The following is a 20,753-nucleotide window of genomic DNA, read 5'->3' as shown; positions in this document are numbered from 1 at the left end:
TATACTATATGGGCTGTTATATGCTACGTGGGCTGTGCTATATACTACATGGCTGTTCTATATAATACGTGGGCAGTGCTATATACTATGTGGCTGTGCTATATACTACATGGCTGTTCTATATACTACATGGGCCGTGTTATATACTACGTGAGCTGTTATATAATATGTGGCTGTGCTATATACTTTATGGGCTTTTATATGCTATGTAGGCTGTGCTATATACTATGCGGCTGTGTTATATGCTACATGGGCTGTTATATACTACATGGCTGTGTTATATGCTACGTGGCTGTGTTATTTACTACGTGGGCTGTGTTATACAGGTCCTTCTCAAAAAATTAGCATATAATGTTAAATTTCATTATTTACCATAATGTAATGATTACAATTAAACTTTCATATATTATAGATTCATTATCCACCAACTGAAATTTGTCAGGTCTTTTATTGTTTTAATACTGATGATTTTGGCATACAACTCCTGATAACCCAAAAAACCTGTCTCAATAAATTAGCATATCAAGAAAAGGTTCTCTAAACGACCTATTACCCTAATCTTCTGAATCAACTAATTAACTTTAAACACATGCAAAATATACCTGAGGCTTTTATAAACTCCCTGCCTGGTTCATTACTCAAAACCCCCATCATGGGTAAGACTAGCGACCTGACAGATGTCAAGAAGGCCATCATTGACACCCTCAAGCAAGAGGGTAAGACCCAGAAAGAAATTTCTCAACAAATAGGCTGTTCCCAGAGTGCTGTATCAAGGCACCTCAATGGTAAGTCTGTTGGAAGGAAACAATGTGGCAGAAAACGCTGTACAACGAGAAGAGGAGACCGGACCCTGAGGAAGATTGTGGAGAAGGACCGATTCCAGACCTTGGGGAACCTGAGGAAGCAGTGGACTGAGTCTGGTGTGGAAACATCCAGAGCCACCGTGCACAGGCGTGTGCAGGAAATGGGCTACAGGTGCCGCATTCCCCAGGTAAAGCCACTTTTGAACCATAAACAGCGGCAGAGGCGCCTGACCTGGGCTACAGAGAAGCAGCACTGGACTGTTGCTAAGTGGTCCCAAGTACTTTTTTCTGATGAAAGCAAATTTTGCATGTCATTCGGAAATCAAGGTGCCAGAGTCTGGAGGAAGACTGGGGAGAAGGAAATGCCAAAATGCCTGAAGTCCAGTGTCAAGTACCCACAGTCAGTGATGGTGTGGGGTGCCATGTCAGCTGCTGGTGTTGGTCCACTGTGTTTCATCAAGGGCAGGGTCAATGCAGCTAGCTATCAGGAGATTTTGGAGCACTTCATGCTTCCATCGGCTGAAATGCTTTATGGAGATGAAGATTTCATTTTTCAGCACGACCTGGCACCTGCTCACAGTGCCAAAACCACTGGTAAATGGTTTACTGACCATGGTATTACTGTGCTCAATTGGCCTGCCAACTCTCCTGACCTGAACCCCATAGAGAATCTGTGGGATATTGTGAAGAGAAAGTTGAGAGACGCAAGACCCAACACTCTGGATGAGCTTAAGGCCGCTATTGAAGCATCCTGGGCCTCCATAACATCTCAGCAGTGTCACAGGCTGATTGCCTCCATGCCACGCCGCATTGAAGCAGTCATTTCTGCCAAAGGATTCCCGACCAAGTATTGAGTGCATAACTGAACATTATTATTTGATGGTTTTTTTGTTTGTTATTAAAAAACACTTTTATTTGATTGGATGGGTGAAATATGCTAATTTATTGAGACAGGTTTTTTGGGTTATCAGGAGTTGTATGCCAAAATCATCAGTATTAAAACAATAAAAGACCTGACAAATTTCAGTTGGTGGATAATGAATCTATAATATATGAAAGTTTAATTGTAATCATTACATTATGGTAAATAATGAAATTTAACACTATATGCTAATTTTTTGAGAAGGACCTGTATACTACAAGGCTGTGTTATATGCGATCATGAATCATGGTATGTGTTAAAGGGGGGTCCACTGAGACTCTTTCGCCCGGGGCCCTCAAAAACCTGGAGCCGGCCCTGCATGGCCCCTCTATTTACAAGAAAGTAGGCGCAATAGGAGTCAAATCCTATTTTTGAGTCATAAGGTGGGAGCGAACTGCAACTTAAGACTGAAAGTTACAGATTTCTCAGCTTGTCAAGATTTGGAAACTGTAAAATCTGGAGCTAAGAACATTTTAGGTATGTAGGTATGGTTTCCTTAATCCTCGCAGCAACATGTTTAGCCACCTCTCCTTGGATCATCAATCATTGTGGCCACCTCCACTTCATTTATCCAGGGGTCTTTGAGATCCCTCTTCTTCGAAATTGTTGGATCTTCCAGCAGGGAAACCTCAGTAATCATACATTTATCACATATCACATATCAAATGTATTTAGTGGAAAATGACCTTTAACCACTTCTCCCTGTATGGCATCATTGAATGACTTACGTTGGGTGCCAGTGCATGGAGCAGTCTCAGGAGCTGAGCCCACATCATATCTGGGAGTTGCCGGCTGTGGTACACAGCAGGCATCTTCCCCTTAAAAGCAGTGATCAGATCTGGCTCTGATCATTCTTGTACAACCGTTTAAATGCCTCTGTTAGTCAACAACATATTCATTTAAGTATCGCTATCACTGGCGCGCCTGTGCCGCAGCTCTTACTGACTTCCAGCAAGGTGCCGATTGGTTGTCCTGACATGCAGGGGCTTGCTGATGACCCCATAGCTGCCATCTTAGAACCTCATATGAAGCCAATGGCTAGGCGTTATAAGAAAACCGAATAAAAGATAAAGTAAAAATGATAAAAACATTTTTTACCTCACCCTCTTCAATAATAAAATAATATATTTATTTCATCACTGCATCCGTAAAAATCCAATTTATCAAAATAGAAAATGTAATAACCTGTAGGTTAATTTCAAGAGAAAAAAAACATGAAAAGCAAGAATTGTGGATTTTTGGTAACTGCACCCTGGTTCTCCTGACCCAAACCCAACAGCCTCATATACCGTATGCCCTTGAGGCTGCAGAATTCGAATCAGGAGCCTCACGACCGAACCGGACATCACAGTCCATACTTGGACCACAGTCCATACTTAGCCATGATGAAGATCTTTTAGATCGAAACGCGTTGCTATTAGCAGGATTTTGTCGCTGTTCACATTCCCTTTTGTGCAGGGATGATTTTTAAGGATATGGATCAATAAAGGACTTTTAATCGAAAAAGAGCTGGAACAATCTTCACATTTCTTACGTATTCAAGCCTCATATACCGTATGCCCTTGAGGCTGCAGAATTCGAATCAGGAGCCTTACGACCGGACCGGACATCATAGTCCATACTTGGACCATAAATGTCAGACATGTGAAACAAACCTCAGCGGAGATCTTTAGGTTGGTGCTCCCTGTAGCATCTATTCTGCTCTATTACCGTACGTTAAATCCTGTTTTCTTTCCAGTTGTCGCTCGTTTCACTATTTCACATCCTTATATACACGCATAGAAGATGCAGATGTTTATAGAAACCTATCAATATCCATTTATCCATTAATAGATTGCCTGTCATTACACAATTACTTTCCCTCCGTCTTCCTTTATGTCTTTTTCCTTCTCTTCTGCCTCCACTGCAGCCAGCGCTCTTCTCACGCCAGCCAGTAATTACACTGATTATCCTAATTACTGTGTGTGCGCAGAGAATGGATGTATCAAGTGTACACAAGAATTCAGTATGTTCCTTCAGACGTAAGTAGCAGGATATTAACCCCATCTCCTTGTAGGAAGCTTGGCTTCTTATTACTAAGTTGCCAGAAATAGATTCAGCACATTATAGGACGTTCTTACTACAGGAGGGGGCTGCAGATGGGCTGATAACGTAACTGCTCCAACCAATAACTAGTTCATCCATGGGACCATGATAACAATCCTGGAATCCAACCATTAATTTATGGGAGGGCTATGAGCCACCAATAAAAAGCTGATATTTTTTTGTTGTTATTGTCCACCATGCACTTTTACACTCAGGTGGCCTAAAGTGGTATCGGAATCTCAGACCTTTATCTCACCTATGGGACTCACATCTATTTAAAAAGCAAAGGTTCAAGAGGTGTGACCCGCATCTAATCGCACCACCAAGAAGTATAAGTCATGGAATAACGGAAATTGCATGATGAATAGACTTGTTAATGATTGCCAAATTATGAGAAAATGAGAACAACATTTTTGAAACCTCCGCACTTACACACCTTGGCTGCTATTAGTGAGGGTTTTAAGTTTGTCTGAGGAATATTCTGCTGCTCTGAATAAACTTGGGCACATGTATTATCAAGATTCGCTGCTGGTAGCTTCCTTAGCAAATCACGACCAATGATGTTCCAGATGTGCTCAATGGAAGACAAATCTGGAGACTCTGCAGGCTACGGTAGCACATTTAGGCTATGCTGGCTGCTCACCGTAGCAGGAGTAACACGTGGCCTGGTCCTGTCATGAGACACTTTGGAGAAATGGCTGTACCACTGGGTTCACCACCAAATCATTGTAATGTTAAGATGTTTATGTACCTGAAATGAAGATTAGAGGGGTCCGGTTACCGTACATTTTGCTACCCTAAACCCCAATCTTGATGTGACATTCTCTCCTGAAGACATGTTTATGACATTACTTATGTGCTGTCCATACCAATCTCCCGCCATTGTTGTGTCAAAGACAGAAGATGATCACATCACTGAATTTCAGGTTCCATTGCCGTCTGCTCTTAAAGGCTATCCTGGTGCAGAGCCAGTGGCATGAGGTCAATGAAACACCCTTAGTTCATTCAGTGTGGCAGAACTTTCCTCAGACAACCATTAATAACCTCATTGATTTTAGCCACGGAGTGTTAGTGCCTGTATTTCTGTGCATGTTCCTCATACTTGATACTGAGTAAATTAACAAGTCCATCGATCCTGTTATTTTGATAATTCCATAACTTTTCCTTCTTGGTATTGCAATGTTTAGGAGTATATTAGACTTTTATGGGGCATTCGCCATAAATATTTTGGACAGAAGTGACCCTAAAGTTTCTCAGTGGTAACAAACTACACTTATCTCAGTGTAGTCTGATCTTGTAGACAGAAGGAACTACACTCTGAAAAAATTACATTTAAAATTGGTTTCAATGACACATTTAGGCTTTGTAACATAAAGGGAATATCTGTTTTTTAGTTTGAACCTTGTGTCATTCACCTCAGCAGTAGACGTTACACAGTCTATCAGTTTTGCTCTTGGTGTCCCTTTTAAAGAGAAAATATTTGCGTCCGTTCACATTTTGCTATGTGTCTATACTTGGCTGATTTATCGGGAGACTTCTCGAAACCTACATTGGACATCGTTCACACAGTAGTGTCCTTTTGACCTCAGTCAGGGGGCTATATGTTGGCCTGTCTTTATTTTACTATTTAGGCAGTCCATTTTTATTCTGGCCGGTGGTTGGCATATAGCTGACATATCGCTCTGACGTACGCCGATGTGAGCAGAGCCTTATGTTGGAGCTGTGTGTCATCCAATACTGAATAATGACATTAGGATGTCAATGTGAGGCGTAATCCAAGAGTCAGTATTCGCTGACCCCTCTGGCGGTGAATCAGCAGGCCAGGAATTTCCTCCATATGTAATTGCGAGCAGTGCATCATGGGAGAGTACAGCAATACTTTCCTGTTATGAATATTTGATACCTTGCTTATAATAGCCGGCAAATGAATGTTCTGTGCGATGAATACAGAAAGGGAAGCAGCAGCATGAAACGTGACTGCGCTGCCTCCTGCCTCTCGCTTGTCAGAACGGTTTACGAAATCATTTACGGGTTTTATCTCTCAGCCAACAATAGTCAGAGTTCTGCTGGAGTTCAGCGTCACGACGAGCTATACGTTACATTATATACTTAGGATAATCTGCAGCCAGCAGGTTTAATTGCCACAAAAGCATTCAGCAACCTCTGTGCCATCACTGTTTAGCACATTTAGGCTATGCTGGCTGCTCACCGTAGCAGGAGTAACACGTGGCCTGGTCTTGTCATGAGACACTTTGGAGAAATGGCTGTACCACTGGGCCACCACCAAATCATTGTAATGTTGAGATGTTTATGTACCTGTAATGAAGACTAGAGGGGTCCGGTTACCGTACATTTTGCCACCCTAAACCTCAATCTTGATGTGACATTCCCTCCTGATGGTATGTTTATGACATTACTTATGTGCTGTCCATATCAATCTCCCGCCATTGTTGTGTCAAAGACAGAAGAAGATCTCATCACTGAATTTCAGGCTCCATTGCCATCTGCTCTTAAAGGCTATGCTGGTGCAGAGCCAGTGGCATGAGGTCAATGAAACACCCATAGTTGGACCTCTGGCTCGTAGCCCAATGTGGTGCAAATGTCTTTTGATGCTTTAGGCTCTGTGCCATCACTGTTATTTACAATGGTGCCCTTTAGGAGGCAAGACCCCTCTATAAAGCCCACAGCGTGGCGAAAAACTGCCTGCAGTTCTTAAATACAGTAGATAGTTGATAGCAGTTTTACCTGCAAAACAAACAATTAAAAACCTGCAATAATTTGCATAAAATGGCATGTCGTCACAGTTTGTGCCTGCGTCGTGGGTGCTACGTGGAAGCTTGGCCTCATTTATTTACTTTACTCACTTATCGGCAATGTGCACATGATGCGGATTTAGTGCGGATCCGCAGCGTTTTTTTCCACGCAGAAACGCTGCAGATCCGCAAGTGATTTAGGCTATGTGCACACGTTGTGGATTGGGGTGCAGAATTTTCTTCACAAAATCCGCATCTATTGGCAGAAAACGCAGGTTTGAGAGTAGTCGGTATGCCTTCGGTCGGCCAGTCTGATCATGCATGCCCTCCTCCCCCACATATTACCGATTTCCCGGTGGGCCAGTCCGAGCCCAAGTGGGATACTTGCAGTGTGGGAGGAAACCGGAGACCACGGAGAGAACATACAAACTTCTTACAGATGTGTCCTTGGTGGGATTTGAACCCAGGACTCCAGCGCTCCAGAGAAACAGTGCTACCCACTGAGCCACCGTGCTGGCATAGTCTGTGAGTTACTTGAATCAGTCATCATGTGCCTTTTAACAGCTGCGGGTGGAGTGGTTAATCTGTTAATCAGTCCTTGGAAAGATTTGAACCCAGGACCCAGAACCCGCGCTGAAAAGATACACTGCTACCCACTTGAGCCACCATGCTGGCATAATCTGTCAGATACTTGAATTTGTTGTACTGGAGAAATGCAGTTAAGGAGGAGGTACACTAATGAGGGTATGCAAACTTGTCTGAGTGCGGATCACTAATGCAAGGACTGCTTGCGGCTGTCCCGACCAAAACATGACACCTTCATGTATTTCTGAGAGGCTGTCAAGCTCTAGTTGGGAGAACCACGGCCAGTCCGTCCTCGGACCTATTTGAATGGATGTCTGAATGAGCCCTTACTCATGCAATCTTAGGGCTTATGGACACCCTAGAATGGTAATGTGGTAGAAGGAGGTGGGGAGAGCGGTTCCCAAAATCAGCCATTTGCTAGGAATGGGATCTGATTGCTCTTGGAGACACATTTTGAAGGGGTTATAAGGCAGATATTTTTTACATTTTGGACCGCCCCTTTATTTATGCTGGCATTCGTTTTTAAGTACATATCAGGAGCTGCCGTATTTGTCATGACATGTTTAGGTCTGAAATGAAGAAAAAATTCCAGCTCAACGAGGCGTGAAAAGTAAAAACTAAATACTTTATTCACTTCAATCAGAAGCAGAGGATGAAACATCAGCACAATACAATAAAAACACTATCTACGCGTTTCAGGTGACAGGGCACCCTTAATCATGATGCAAAGGTTAGTAAATGAGAAAATTGCATCATCATTATAATATTTAGGCTTTATTTAGAGAAATGCATGATCCCATCCGTTTAACTATGAAAATATAGAGACATAATTAATAGCCAAACGTTTTCAACCATACCTCGCCACCTCTAGCTGCACATGCATGTTTTTTATGGCAAAAAGCTCTGCTGCCACTTTAATATGGGGAAATAAAATCATTGGACAAGGAAAATAAATATTTTTGTTCATATCCTTTTTTTATATCCCATAGTCACATGTCAGGCAATGTGACACTGGAAAGCAAAAATCACATGAGTAGTGTTAGGCCGCCGTCACACTTGGCATAAGACAATACGGTCCGTATATTACGGCCGTAATACGCTCAGAAGTCCCCAAAAAAGTGGTCCGTAACTCCTCCGTAGGCAGGGTGTGTCAGCGTATTTTGCGCATGGCATCCTCCGTATGTAATCCGTATGGCATCCGCACTGCGTGTTTTTCTCGCAGGCTTGTAAAACCGACATACGGCTATACAAGGGATCCATGTGTAAAAAAAACAATATATACATATATACTGTCTATATATACCGTATATATATATATATATATATATATATATATATATATATATATATATATATATAGTCAGTAGACACATATATGTATATATATTATTACTTCATACAGCGCTAGATAGCTTTAAAGCCGGTAATTCAATTACCGGCTTTTGCTATCTCCTTCCTAAACCCGACATGATATGAGACCTGGTTTACATACAGTAAACCATCTCATATCACCTTTTTTTTTTTGCATATTCCACACTACTAATGTTAGTAGTGTGTATGTGCAAACTTTGGCCGTTCTATCTACTAAATTAAAGGGTTAAATGGCGGAAAAAATTGGCGTGGGCTCCCGTGCAATTTTCTCCGCCAGAGTAGTAAAGCCAGTGACTGAGGGCAGATATTAATAGCCTGGAGAGGGTCCATGGTTATTGCCCCCCCCCCCCCCCCCCTGGCTAAAAACATCTGCCCCCAGCCACCCCAGAAAAGGCACATCTGGAAGATGCGCCTATTCTGGCACTTGGCCACTCTCTTCCCATTCCCGTGTAGCGGTGGGATATGGGGTAATGAAGGGTTAATGCCACCTTGCTATTGTAAGGTGACATTAAGCCAAATTAATAATGGAGAGGCGTCAATTATGACACCTATCCATTATTAATCCATACTAGTAAAGGGTTAAAAAACACAAACACATTATTAAAAATTATTTTAATGAAATAAACACAACGGTTGGTGTAATATTTTATTCAACGCCCAATCCAGTCACTGAAGACCCTCGTTCTGTAACAAAAAAAAAAAAAAACAATATCCTTACCTTCCGAACTTCCGAAGATCTGTAATGTCCAACGATGTAAATCCATCTGAAGGGGTTAAAATATTTTGCAGCCACGAGCTTTGCTAATGCAACGTTGTTCGTGGCTGCAAAACCCCGGAGAATGAAGGTAAAGTAGGTCAATGACCTATATTTACCTTCATTTGCGGTGAGGCGCCCTCTGCTAGTTGTTCCTAGATCGTGGGAACTTTCCTAGAAAGCTCCCAGGCTCGAGTTCATAAGAGGCGCCCTCTGCTGGTTGTCCTCTTATGAACTCGAGCCTGGGAGCTTTCTAGGAAAGTTCCCACGATCTAGGGACAACCAACAGAGCGCGCCTCACCGCAAATGAAGGCAAACATAGGTCATTGACCTACTTTACCTTCATTCTCCGGGGTTTTGCAGCAAGGAGCATCGCTGCATTAGCAGAACTCCTTGCTGCAAAATATTTTAACCCCTTCAGATGGATTTACATCGTTGGACGTTACAGATCTGCGGAAGGTACCGGTATGTATATTGTTGGTTTATTTTTTTTTGTTACAGATCGAGGGTCTTCAGTGAGTGGATTGAGCGTAGAATAAAATATTACAACAACGTTTGTGATTTTTTCATTAAAATACTTTTTAATAATGTGTTTGTGTATTTTTTAACCCTTTACTAGTATTGGATTAATAATGGATAGGTGTCATAATTGACGCCTCTCCATTATTAATCTTGCTTAATGTCACCTTACAATAGCAAGGTGGCATTAACCCTTCATTACCCCATATCCCACCGCTACACGGGAATGGGAAGAGAGTGGCCAAGTGCCAGAATAGGCGCATCTTCCAGATGTGCCTTTTCTGGGGTGGCTGGGGGCAGATGTTTTTAGCCAGGGGGGGGACAATAACCATGGACCCTCTCCAGGCTATTAATATCTGCCCTCAGTCACTGGCTTTACTACTCTGGCGGAGAAAATTGCGCGGGAGCCCACGCCAATTTTTTCCGCCATTTAACCCATTAATAGCTAGAACGGCCAAATTTTGCATATACACACTACTAACATTAGTAGTGTGGAATATGCAAAAAAAATGGTGATATGAGATGGTTTACTGTATGTAAACCATGTCTCATATCATGTCGGGTTTAGGAAGGAGATAGCAAAAGCCGGTAATTGAATTACCGGCTTTAAAGCTATCTAGCACTGTATGAAATAATAATATATATACATATATGTGTCTCACTGACATATATATATATATATATATATATATATATATATATATATATATATATACACATACCTATTCTATGTGTACACATTTATTCTACCTATTCTACTGTAAGCTGTCAGTGTGATTTTACTGTACAACGCAATGAATTGCCGGCTTTTCTCTCTAACACCGCTGCGTATTTCTCGCAAGTCACACTGCTGGTCCGTGTGTAATCCGTATTTTTGGGGCTTCCATAGACTTTCATTGGCGATTTTTTTGCGCAATACGGTGACAAACGCAGCATGCTGCGATTTTCTATGGCCGTAGAAAGCCGTATAATACGGATCAGTAAAATACGGCTGATAGGAGCAGGGGCATAGAGAATAATTGTGCCGTTTGTTTTGCGAGTTTTACGGACGTGTTTTCTGCGCTCTTACGTCCGTAAAACTCGCAAGTGTGACGGCGGCCTTAGAGTACAAATATAAATGGGAAAATTGGCTGTGGGAATTGGAGGAGTTTCAAGCTTTTCCTGGTCAGAACGATATTTCTACTGAGATGACGGCATAATACTTGGAAATGCCATCACTTTATGATTGATGAGGTTCTGACGTCTGGGCCACCCCTTCTATAGGAAACTGCAGTGCAGCTTTTATGGAAGTACAGTTAGGTCCATATATATTTGGACAGACACAACATTTTTCTAATTTTGGTTATAGACATTACCACAATGAATTTTAAACAAAACAATTCAGATGGAGTTGAAGTTCAGACTTTCAGCTTTCATTTGAGGGTATCCACATTAAAATTGGATGAAAGGTTTAGGAGTTTCAGCTACTTAACATGTGCCACCCTGTTTTTAAAGGGACCAAAAGTAATTGGACAGATTCAATAATTTTAAATAAAATGTTCATTTTTAGTACTTCGTTGAAAACCCTTTGTTGGCAATGACTGCCTGAAGTCTTGAACTCATGGACATCACCAGACACTGTGTTTCTTCCTTTTTGATGCTCTGCCAGGCCTTCACTTCGGCGGTTTTCAGTTGCTGTTTGTTTGTGGGCCTTTCTGTCTGAAGTTTAGTGTTTAACAAGTGAAATGCATGCTCAATTGGGTTGAGATCAGGTGACTGACTTGACCATTCAAGAATATTCCACTTCTTTGCTTTAATAAACTCCTGGGTTGCTTTGGCTTTATGTTTTGGGTCATTGTCCATCTGTAGTATGAAACGACGACCAATCAGTTTGGCTGCATTTGGCTGGATCTGAGCACACAGTATGGCTCTGAACACCTCAGAATTCATTCGGCTGCTTCTGTCCTGTGTCACATCAGCAATAAACACTAGTGACCCAGTGCCACTGGCAGCCATGCATGCCCAAGCCATCACACTGCCTCCGCCGTGTTTTACAGATGATGTGGTATGCTTTGGATCAAGAGCTGTACCACGCCTTCGCCATCCTTTTCTCTTTCCGTGATTCTGGTAGAGGTTGATCTTGGTTTCATCTGTCCAAAGAATGTTCTTCCAGAACTGTGCTGGCTTTTTTAGATGTTTTTTTAGCAAAGTCCAGTCTAGCCTTTTTATTCTTGATGCTTATGAGTGGCTTTCACCGTGCAGTGAACCCTCTGTATTTACCTTCATGCTGTCTTCTCTTTATGGTAGATTTGGATATTGATACGCCGACCTCCTGGAGAGTGTTGTTCACTTGGTTGGCTGTTGTGAAGGGGTTTCTCTCCACCATGGAGATTATTCTCCTATTATTCACTACTGTTGTCTTCCGTGGGCGCCCAGGTCTTTTTGCATTGATGAGTTCACCAGTGCTTGCTTTCTTTCTCAGGATGTACCAAACTGTAGATTTTGTCACTCCTAATATTGTAGCAATTTCTCGGATGGGTTTTTTCTGTTTTCGCAGCTTAAGGATGGCTTGTTTCACCTGCATGGAGAGCTCCTTTGACCGCATGTTTACTTCACAGCAAAACCTTCCAAATGCAAGCACCACACCTCAAATCAATTCCAGGCCTTTTATCTGCTTAATTGAGAATGACATAACGAAGGGATTGCCCACACCTGCCCATGAAATATCCTTGGAGTCAATTGTCCAATTACTTTTGGTCCCTTTAAAAACAGGGTGGCACATGTTAAGGAGCTGAAACTCCTAAACCCTTCATCCAATTTTAATGTGGAAACCCTCAAATGAAAGCTGAAAGTCTGAACTTCAACTGCATCTGAATTGTTTTGTTTAAAATTCATTGTGGTAATGTCTATAACCAAAATTAAAAAAATGTTGTGTCTGTCCAAATATATATGGACCTAACTGTATATGTGACCGCTGCTGTTCTGTGCACAGCTGTTTGGCCTGCAGTGTCTGTACATGGAAAACTAAGGGGTGCAGCACTAAACCAGCATGGCGTCCTCCTCATATAGTGATGGCATAGCCTTCACTTTATTAGGTGGGAAACATTTATTAAGGTCATTACTTAGTTTGTCTTCTGATATATAACCTTGTGAAGAACATACACGAGATACAGCACATTCCATTCTGTTTGCTTTGGGCAAATGCTAATATTTTGCATATTTGTCTTCAACTTTTTATGATAAGTTTTGTAATGAACAGATGCGGAACACAGATGTATATTATACTGTATGTCTCCTCCCAGTGGAAATTAATCACTGCTCATATAACTTTTATAGAACTCTAGCTGTGGGTGGTCTGCAGTATACATCACATAGGATATGTTGAGACTGCTGTGTACATCACATAGGAGACACTGAGACTGCTGTATACATCACATAGCAGAATATACATCACTGGAGCACATACATCACATAGGATACACTGACGTTGGAGCATGTACATCATAGGAGACAGTTAGACCGGAGCATATACTTAACATAGGAGACAGTGGAGCTGGAGCATGTACATCACATAGGAGACAGTGGGGCTGGAGCATGTACATCACATAGGACACAGTGGGGCTGGAGCATGTACATCACATAGGACACAGTGGGGCTGGAGCATGTACATCACATAGGACACAGTGGGGCTGGAGCATGTACATCACATAGGACACAGTGGGGCTGGAGCATGTACATCACATAGGACACAGTGGGGCTGGAGCATGTACATCACATAGGACACAGTGGGGCTGGAGCATGTACATCACATAGGACACAGTGGGGCTGGAGCATGTACATCACATAGGACACAGTGGGGCTGGAGCATGTACATCACATAGGACACAGTGGGGCTGGAGCATGTACATCACATAGGACACAGTGGGGCTGGAGCATGTACATCACATAGGACACAGTGGGGCTGGAGCATGTACATCACATAGGACACAGTGGGGCTGGAGCATGTACATCACATAGGACACAGTGGGGCTGGAGCATGTGCATCACATAGGACACAGTGGGGCAGGAGCATGTACATCACATAGGACACAGTGGGGCTGGAGCATGTACATCACATAGGACACAGTGGGGCTGGAGCATGTACATCACATAGGACACAGTGGGGCTGGAGCATGTACATCACATAGGACACAGTGGGGCTGGAGCATGTACATCACATAGGACACAGTGGGGCTGGAGCATGTACATCACATAGCACACAGTGGGGCTGGATCATGTGCATCACATAGGACACAGTGGGGCTGGATCATGTGCATCACATAGGACACAGTGGGGCTGGATCATGTGCATCACATAGGACACAGTGGGGCTGGAGCATGTGCATCACATAGGACACAGTGGGGCTGGAGCATGTGCATCACATAGGACACAGTGGGGCTGGAGCATGTACATCACATAGGACACAGTGGGGCTGGAGCATGTACATCACATAGGACACAGTGGGGCTGGAGCATGTACATCACATAGGACACAGTGGGGCTGGAGCATGTACATCACATAGGACACAGTGGGGCTGGAGCATGTGCATCACATAGGACACAGTGGGGCAGGAGCATGTACATCACATAGGACACAGTGGGGCTGGAGCATGTACATCACATAGGACACAGTGGGGCTGGAGCATGTACATCACATAGGACACAGTGGGGCTGGAGCATGTACATCACATAGGACACAGTGGGGCTGGAGCATGTACATCACATAGGACACAGTGGGGCTGGAGCATGTACATCACATAGCACACAGTGGGGCTGGATCATGTGCATCACATAGGACACAGTGGGGCTGGATCATGTGCATCACATAGGACACAGTGGGGCTGGATCATGTGCATCACATAGGACACAGTGGGGCTGGAGCATGTGCATCACATATGACACAGTGGGGCTGGAGCATGTGCATCACATAGGACACAGTGGGGCTGGAGCATGTACATCACATAGGACACAGTGGGGCTGGAGCATGTACATCACATAGGACACAGTGGGGCTGGAGCATGTACATCACATAGGACACAGTGGGGCTGGAGCATGTACATCACATAGGACACAGTGGGGCTGGAGCATGTACATCACATAGGACACAGTGGGGCTGGAGCATGTACATCACATAGCACACAGTGGGGCTGGAGCATGTACATCACATAGGACACAGTGGGGCTGGAGCATGTGCATCACATAGGACACAGTGGGGCAGGAGCATGTACATCACATAGGACACAGTGGGGCTGGAGCATGTACATCACATAGGACACAGTGGGGCTGGAGCATGTACATCACATAGGACACAGTGGGGCTGGATCATGTACATCACATAGGAAACAATGCGGCTGGAGCATGTACATCACATAGGACACAGTGGGGCTGGAGCATGTACATCACATAGGACACAGTGGGGCTGGATCATGTACATCACATAGGACACAGTGGGGTTCAAGCATATACATGACATAGCATACACTGGGGATGGAACGCATACTTCACAGGAAAGGAGGCACTGTCTGCTGTCTTCATCAGCGGGACAGGAGTGCAGAATGCGCTAACTTCATCCATTAAGAACTTCATAAGGCCCTGTTCACATCACATTATGGATCTATGCTTGGTGTGTATGTCATGAAAATCTCCCTATGTACACCTGACCGGAAGCCAAAAAGAGACCCTGATTCCATCTATGTGTCACTTTCTGGGCAGCTTGCTGTAGTTTTTGTTAAATCACTTTTTTTTTTTGCTGCAGGTCTATCAGTTCTCTAAATGCCGAGCTCTGTATAACCCCATCCTCATCACTGATTGGCAACTTTCTGTGTATTTCAAGAAAAGCACATCCAGCCCATGAATGGCAGCGCTTCCCAGGACTCACATTCAAAGATGATATTTCATATTTTTTTATTTCATAACTTAAAATAGAAGAGATACAACGCGTTTCGGATACAGTATATATCCTTCTTCAGGTATCATAAAAACACAGTACAAATCCTACTAGTATAAAATTCAATTACACTTATATATAGTATAATATATATAGATACTATATATAAGTGTAATTGAATTTTATACTAGTAGGATCTGTACTGTGTTTTTATGATACCTGAAGAAGGATATATACTGTATCCGAAACGCGTTGTATCTCTTCTATTTTAAGTTATGAAATAAAAAAATATGAAATATCATCTTTGAATGTGAGTCCTGGGAAGCGCTGCCATTCATGGGCTGGATGTGCTTTTCTTGAACTACTCATCCTGTGTGAGCCTTACTCTGGCTCTCTCACTTGGATCCACCCGAGGCAAGCTGCAAGCCCTGTATATTGAAAAGTATCTCAGAGGGAATTTGGAGGATACATGATCTAAAGCCATTTTAGTCTTTTATCAGGTGAGTGCATAAAATTGTGCACCCTTTAAAGACTATAATATTGTGTTTACGCACTTAGGGCGCCGCGATTTGTCTGTTCTTCTCTCCCAAACAGGGTTTTTTTGTATAACTTTCTGTGTATGCATAGGCGGAAAGCTGCTAATCAGTGGTGTGGACTGGATATGCAACAAATAAAGCAATGATTTTATCAAAACTGCAGCAAGCAGCCCAGTAAGTGACACAATGCTGGAATCGGGGCTTCTCTCTCTACATCATGCTGCTTTCAGAATAAGTGCCAAAAACCCTTTCAAAATAAATTCCTGTTTAATAACAAAAGCGAACAGAGCGCAACCTCTGCCTGTAATTTCCACTTTCTCTTGGAATAACCTGTAGACGCTTTTACATCACCCATGTACTAAGCATCAGGCTACCCAGAGCACCCTGTGATAATCCCTTCACTAGCCCGGAGTAGTACACTGACAGTCGCTACCTTCTCCTTTGGCGATGAGTTAAGCATCTGACATCCCGGCCCCCAGCGATGTCTTTACCAGTTAATCACATACCTCCATCTATTTATAGTGCCGCTCCACGTGATTCCCATAGACTCCTTGCTTGGAAGACTCGATCTCTGCCAAGTCTCATTGTTCTGTCAGCCAAAGCACTATGCTGGAAGCGCTGTCTTCATCCGGCCACAATCTGGTCCCTGATGGACTCTATAAAGCAGTACTAGACATAGAAAATGCACATATAGCATGCCGCCATTTCCTCCATGAATCTTTTCCTGTTTGTTTTTTTTATGCGATTTTATCTGATATTACAAATATAGTTTAGAGATTTATAAAAAAAAATCTTCTCTTAGTCCTGACGTTCAGCCATGTCGCTTCCTCCTTCTCACTGTCCGGTGTCCGACTGTTAAGTGAAGCCCACCAAAGATATTTTCTGTCATAATTTCCATCCCTGCAACAATGAAAGTACAGTAAAAATCCACTATAAATCAGTCAAAGAACAAACATGCTCTAGATTAAAAAAAACCCCAGTCCTTTACTGTAATTAGCTGTACTTCTTTCCTGTGCAAATTCATGGTATGTCAATTCACCTAATACAACTGCCTGCAGCAGGAGCCTCCCCCTTCTGCTCTGTCTTCAGTAGGGTAAAAGATCGCTAAGCCCTGCCCCATTGGACATGTAGCGTTGCTTCAGCCAGTCATGCGTGAAACATGGAGAAGATCGTCAGGAGATTAACTTCTAGAATTGGGATCATGCAGAAGATCCTGAAGACTGACCAGAAATGTGGACACGATTTTCTCCAGTTTTCTTTATCATTCATCTCTAGGTTTGCTGCTCCTTTTAGTGATGGTATGGACTTTCATTGGGGTTCCTTACTTCATGAGTGCAGTTCTATTATAACATTTATAAAATCTTTGAAGAAGATGATGGGGAAGAAGAATCCACTGACTGTATTGTTTCTGGGAGTCTGTGGCATGACCGTGCGCTCCTCCCATCCTGCATCTCTCACTATCATTATTGTAGGCCTTAGGACCTCCCCAGGAGCATTCAAAAGTGCCCTTTCCACCAAATGACCCTTTAGAAGACTTGTATAAGGATCTCCCTACCATAACTGAGACGCCCAGCGATCATCTCTACTCTTCAGAGCAACCTGGCAGCAGCTCCTCCGCAGGAGAGAAGAAGCATTACACGTGTAATTGTGATGGATGTGTCAGGTTCTCCAGAATAAGGCTGGTCAAACCTATTCGGACGAACGTTGCTTTAGCCGACAGCCGTCCATGGCTGACACTCCCATACACAAGGAGCTCTCGCTCGGCCAAGCGCTCCTGCATTCTCTATGACAAAGCCGCCAGCTTATGGCTAATCTCAGGGAGAACAATGCGATCGGACACCTCTCCCCACCATCAGTCAGGTGGACCCCCATACACATCAGACCGTCTTCCAAATCTGTCCATATTGGTGGGTTCAGCCACCTTTTATCTAATATTTGTAGCCACTCATCACGCTGGCTCTTTGGCAATTCCAGGTTAATGGGAGGACTGGTTCATCTAATAAAGCAGAGGAGCCATTTTTAGTCATTTTGGGTCATAGTAAGTTCTATAGGAGCATTCCGCTGATCCATCATAATACGTATGAAAAGTTACTGTCATGTGAATTAGCCCAGTCACTTTGACAAGGGGAATAAAGCCGGGGCGTCCATTGCTTCATCATCACCAGCTTATTATTCCATTACAATAGAGAACTAACTGGTAGAACGCCTCATACTGGACCATAATCTCCACCATCTACCTGCCCGCAGATCCCGCCTGTTGTATGGTTTTCCCCACTGCTCCTGAGCCGGGCACTCTCGTGATGTGTCACTCTGAGACTTGTCCAATCCTCAAGCCATTTTCCATCCTGTTTTTGTTGCAGTTCTTACTGGAGTAGAAAGGTCCACATCCACATTTGACAGTCTGTGATCACGTCATTGACCGTTACTTTGCTCCACTGACCTGACATAGGCCAAAAGAACGCCATTTTTTGCCTATTTCATAACCATACTTTTAAGGTATGGAATAGCTTAGTAGTTATGCCATACAATGGTGTCCTATAGAATGCATATACCGCCTGGTTTTCAGTTTAACATGATAACCCATGGGTGACGAAGGCCACTGAATGAAGTCCATCAGAGGAACTGTGCTGGATCTGTCAGGAGTCCCCTAATATATATACAAGGGGATGAACAGTGTGCTACTTGTCTGTGGTGTAGTGTCTAGTGATATGGATATATGTCTCGGAAGGATAATAAAGCCAAGATTCTTTGTGATATCATTACATAGTGGAAAGCAGATTTTTATTTTTAGCCTTCTGTTCCTGAACTAGTCTATTGGTTTCCTGATTTTTAGGGATGGGTTTTCATGAAGACCTCCATCGGATCGGTGCCAAAGAAGGACTAAAGGGAAGGAAGCTACAGAAAGCCATGGAAAGCTTTGCCTGGAATATCACAGTCCTAAAGGTATGTGGTTCACTGCTGCCACCTAGTGTTCCAATAGATAAGTACATCTCCATAACTGCATGTTGATAATGTGAGCGTTAGGTTTGGTTCACATTGTCATGACATCCCTCATAAAGCTTTGTGTCCATGTATGTCTACATGTATACTTGTCAGTCTGTCTATATGTATGTGTACATGTCTGTGCGTATATGGGTATGTCTATAAACCTGTGTGTGTGTATTTGTGTGTATGTACAGGTGTGTGTATGTATATACAGCTCTGGCAAAAATTAAGAGACCACTGCTAAATGTTCAGTTTGTCTGATTTTTCTCTTTATAGGTATATTTTTGAGTAAATTGTTCTTTTATTCTATAAACTTCTGACAACATGTCTCCGAATTTCCAAGTATTTTTTTCTGACAAAGAAAAATGGTCAAAATTAAAAAGAAACCCCAGAGCTTTCAGACCTCAAATAATGCAAAGAAAGCAAGTTCATAATCATGTAGAAACAACAATATTAATGTTTTAACTCAGGAATGGTTAAAAAAATCAATATTTTGTGCAATAACCATGATTTTTAATCACAGCTTTCATGCGTCTTGGCATGCTTTCCACCAGTCTTTCACACTGCTTCTGGCGAAAACATTAAAGCAGTTCTTCTTTGATGGCTTGTGACTGTCCATCATCCTCTTGATTACATTCCAGAGGTTTTCAATGGGGTTCAGGTCTGGAGATTGGGCTGCCCATGACTGGGTTTTGATGTGGTGGTCTCTTAATTTTGACCAGAGCCGTATTTACTGTATATTTACATATATATTTATATCTGTCTTGTCATTTATATAAGACATCACCCATATCTGAACGAACATGATACATTTTGACTATTACTTCATCACGCTTACACTATAGATCACATATGTCAAACACTGGCCCACAGGCCAAATCTGGCCTACAGGGTGAGTATGTTTGACCTGTGACGCCTGCCAGGTCCCGAGTATATTTGCTCCGCCTCTCGGCATCGGACTTTCTACTATATTGGCATCCTAGATGCCAATACAGTTGAAAGCAATGATGGAGGAGGGAGTGTCAGCTGACGCTCCCTCTCCCATCAATCCCCCTCTGCGCCTGATGTCTCAGCGCAGTGGAAGCAATGACTTCATTACAACATGCCAGCTGTGCCGAGATGTGCAGAGGATCTGAAGACACCGGAGCAGCAGGGAAACGGGCAGAGGTGAGTACTTATTTTTTTAATGTGTCAACTATTATACTGTATGGAGCACTATGTGGGCCCTTTCTACTGTATGGATCACTATACGGGACCATTTATACTGTATAGAGCATTATGTGAGGCCAATATACTGTATGGAGCACTTTCTGGGGCAATTATACTATATGGAAGGCAATGCAAAGCCCTGTTGGCTGTATGGAGGACTATGTGGGACCAATTATACTGTATGAAGCACTTTCGGTGGCCATTATACTATATGGCAGGCAATGCAGTGCCCTGTTATACTGTAGGGAGGACTATGTTGGGCCCATTATACTGTATGGAGCACTATGTGGGGCTATTATACTGTATGGAGCACTTTCAGTGGCCATT

At 43.0% G+C, this 20,753-nt stretch overlaps 1 protein-coding gene and 1 long non-coding RNA gene across 2 annotated transcripts in view; one reads left to right on the top strand and one right to left on the bottom strand.

Annotated features, from left to right (window-relative positions):
• The window catches only part of LOC138664828 (uncharacterized), a 617,141-nt gene that overhangs the window by 449,649 nt on the left and 146,739 nt on the right, over positions 1 to 20,753 (bottom strand). The window lies entirely within an intron of this gene.
• LOC138664823 (inactive phospholipase C-like protein 2) overlaps positions 1 to 20,753 on the top strand; it is a 149,879-nt gene that overhangs the window by 106,903 nt on the left and 22,223 nt on the right. Inside the window, exon 5 of the mRNA XM_069751803.1 lies at positions 19,066 to 19,175. Coding sequence (XP_069607904.1) covers positions 19,066 to 19,175 — 110 coding nt within the window. The remainder of the gene's footprint in view (positions 1 to 19,065; positions 19,176 to 20,753) is intronic.

This window comes from Ranitomeya imitator, chromosome 2, assembly GCF_032444005.1.
Source record: "Ranitomeya imitator isolate aRanImi1 chromosome 2, aRanImi1.pri, whole genome shotgun sequence".
Lineage (NCBI taxonomy): Eukaryota > Metazoa > Chordata > Amphibia > Anura > Dendrobatidae > Ranitomeya > Ranitomeya imitator.
This window is presented reverse-complemented; position numbering and strand designations above follow the sequence as displayed.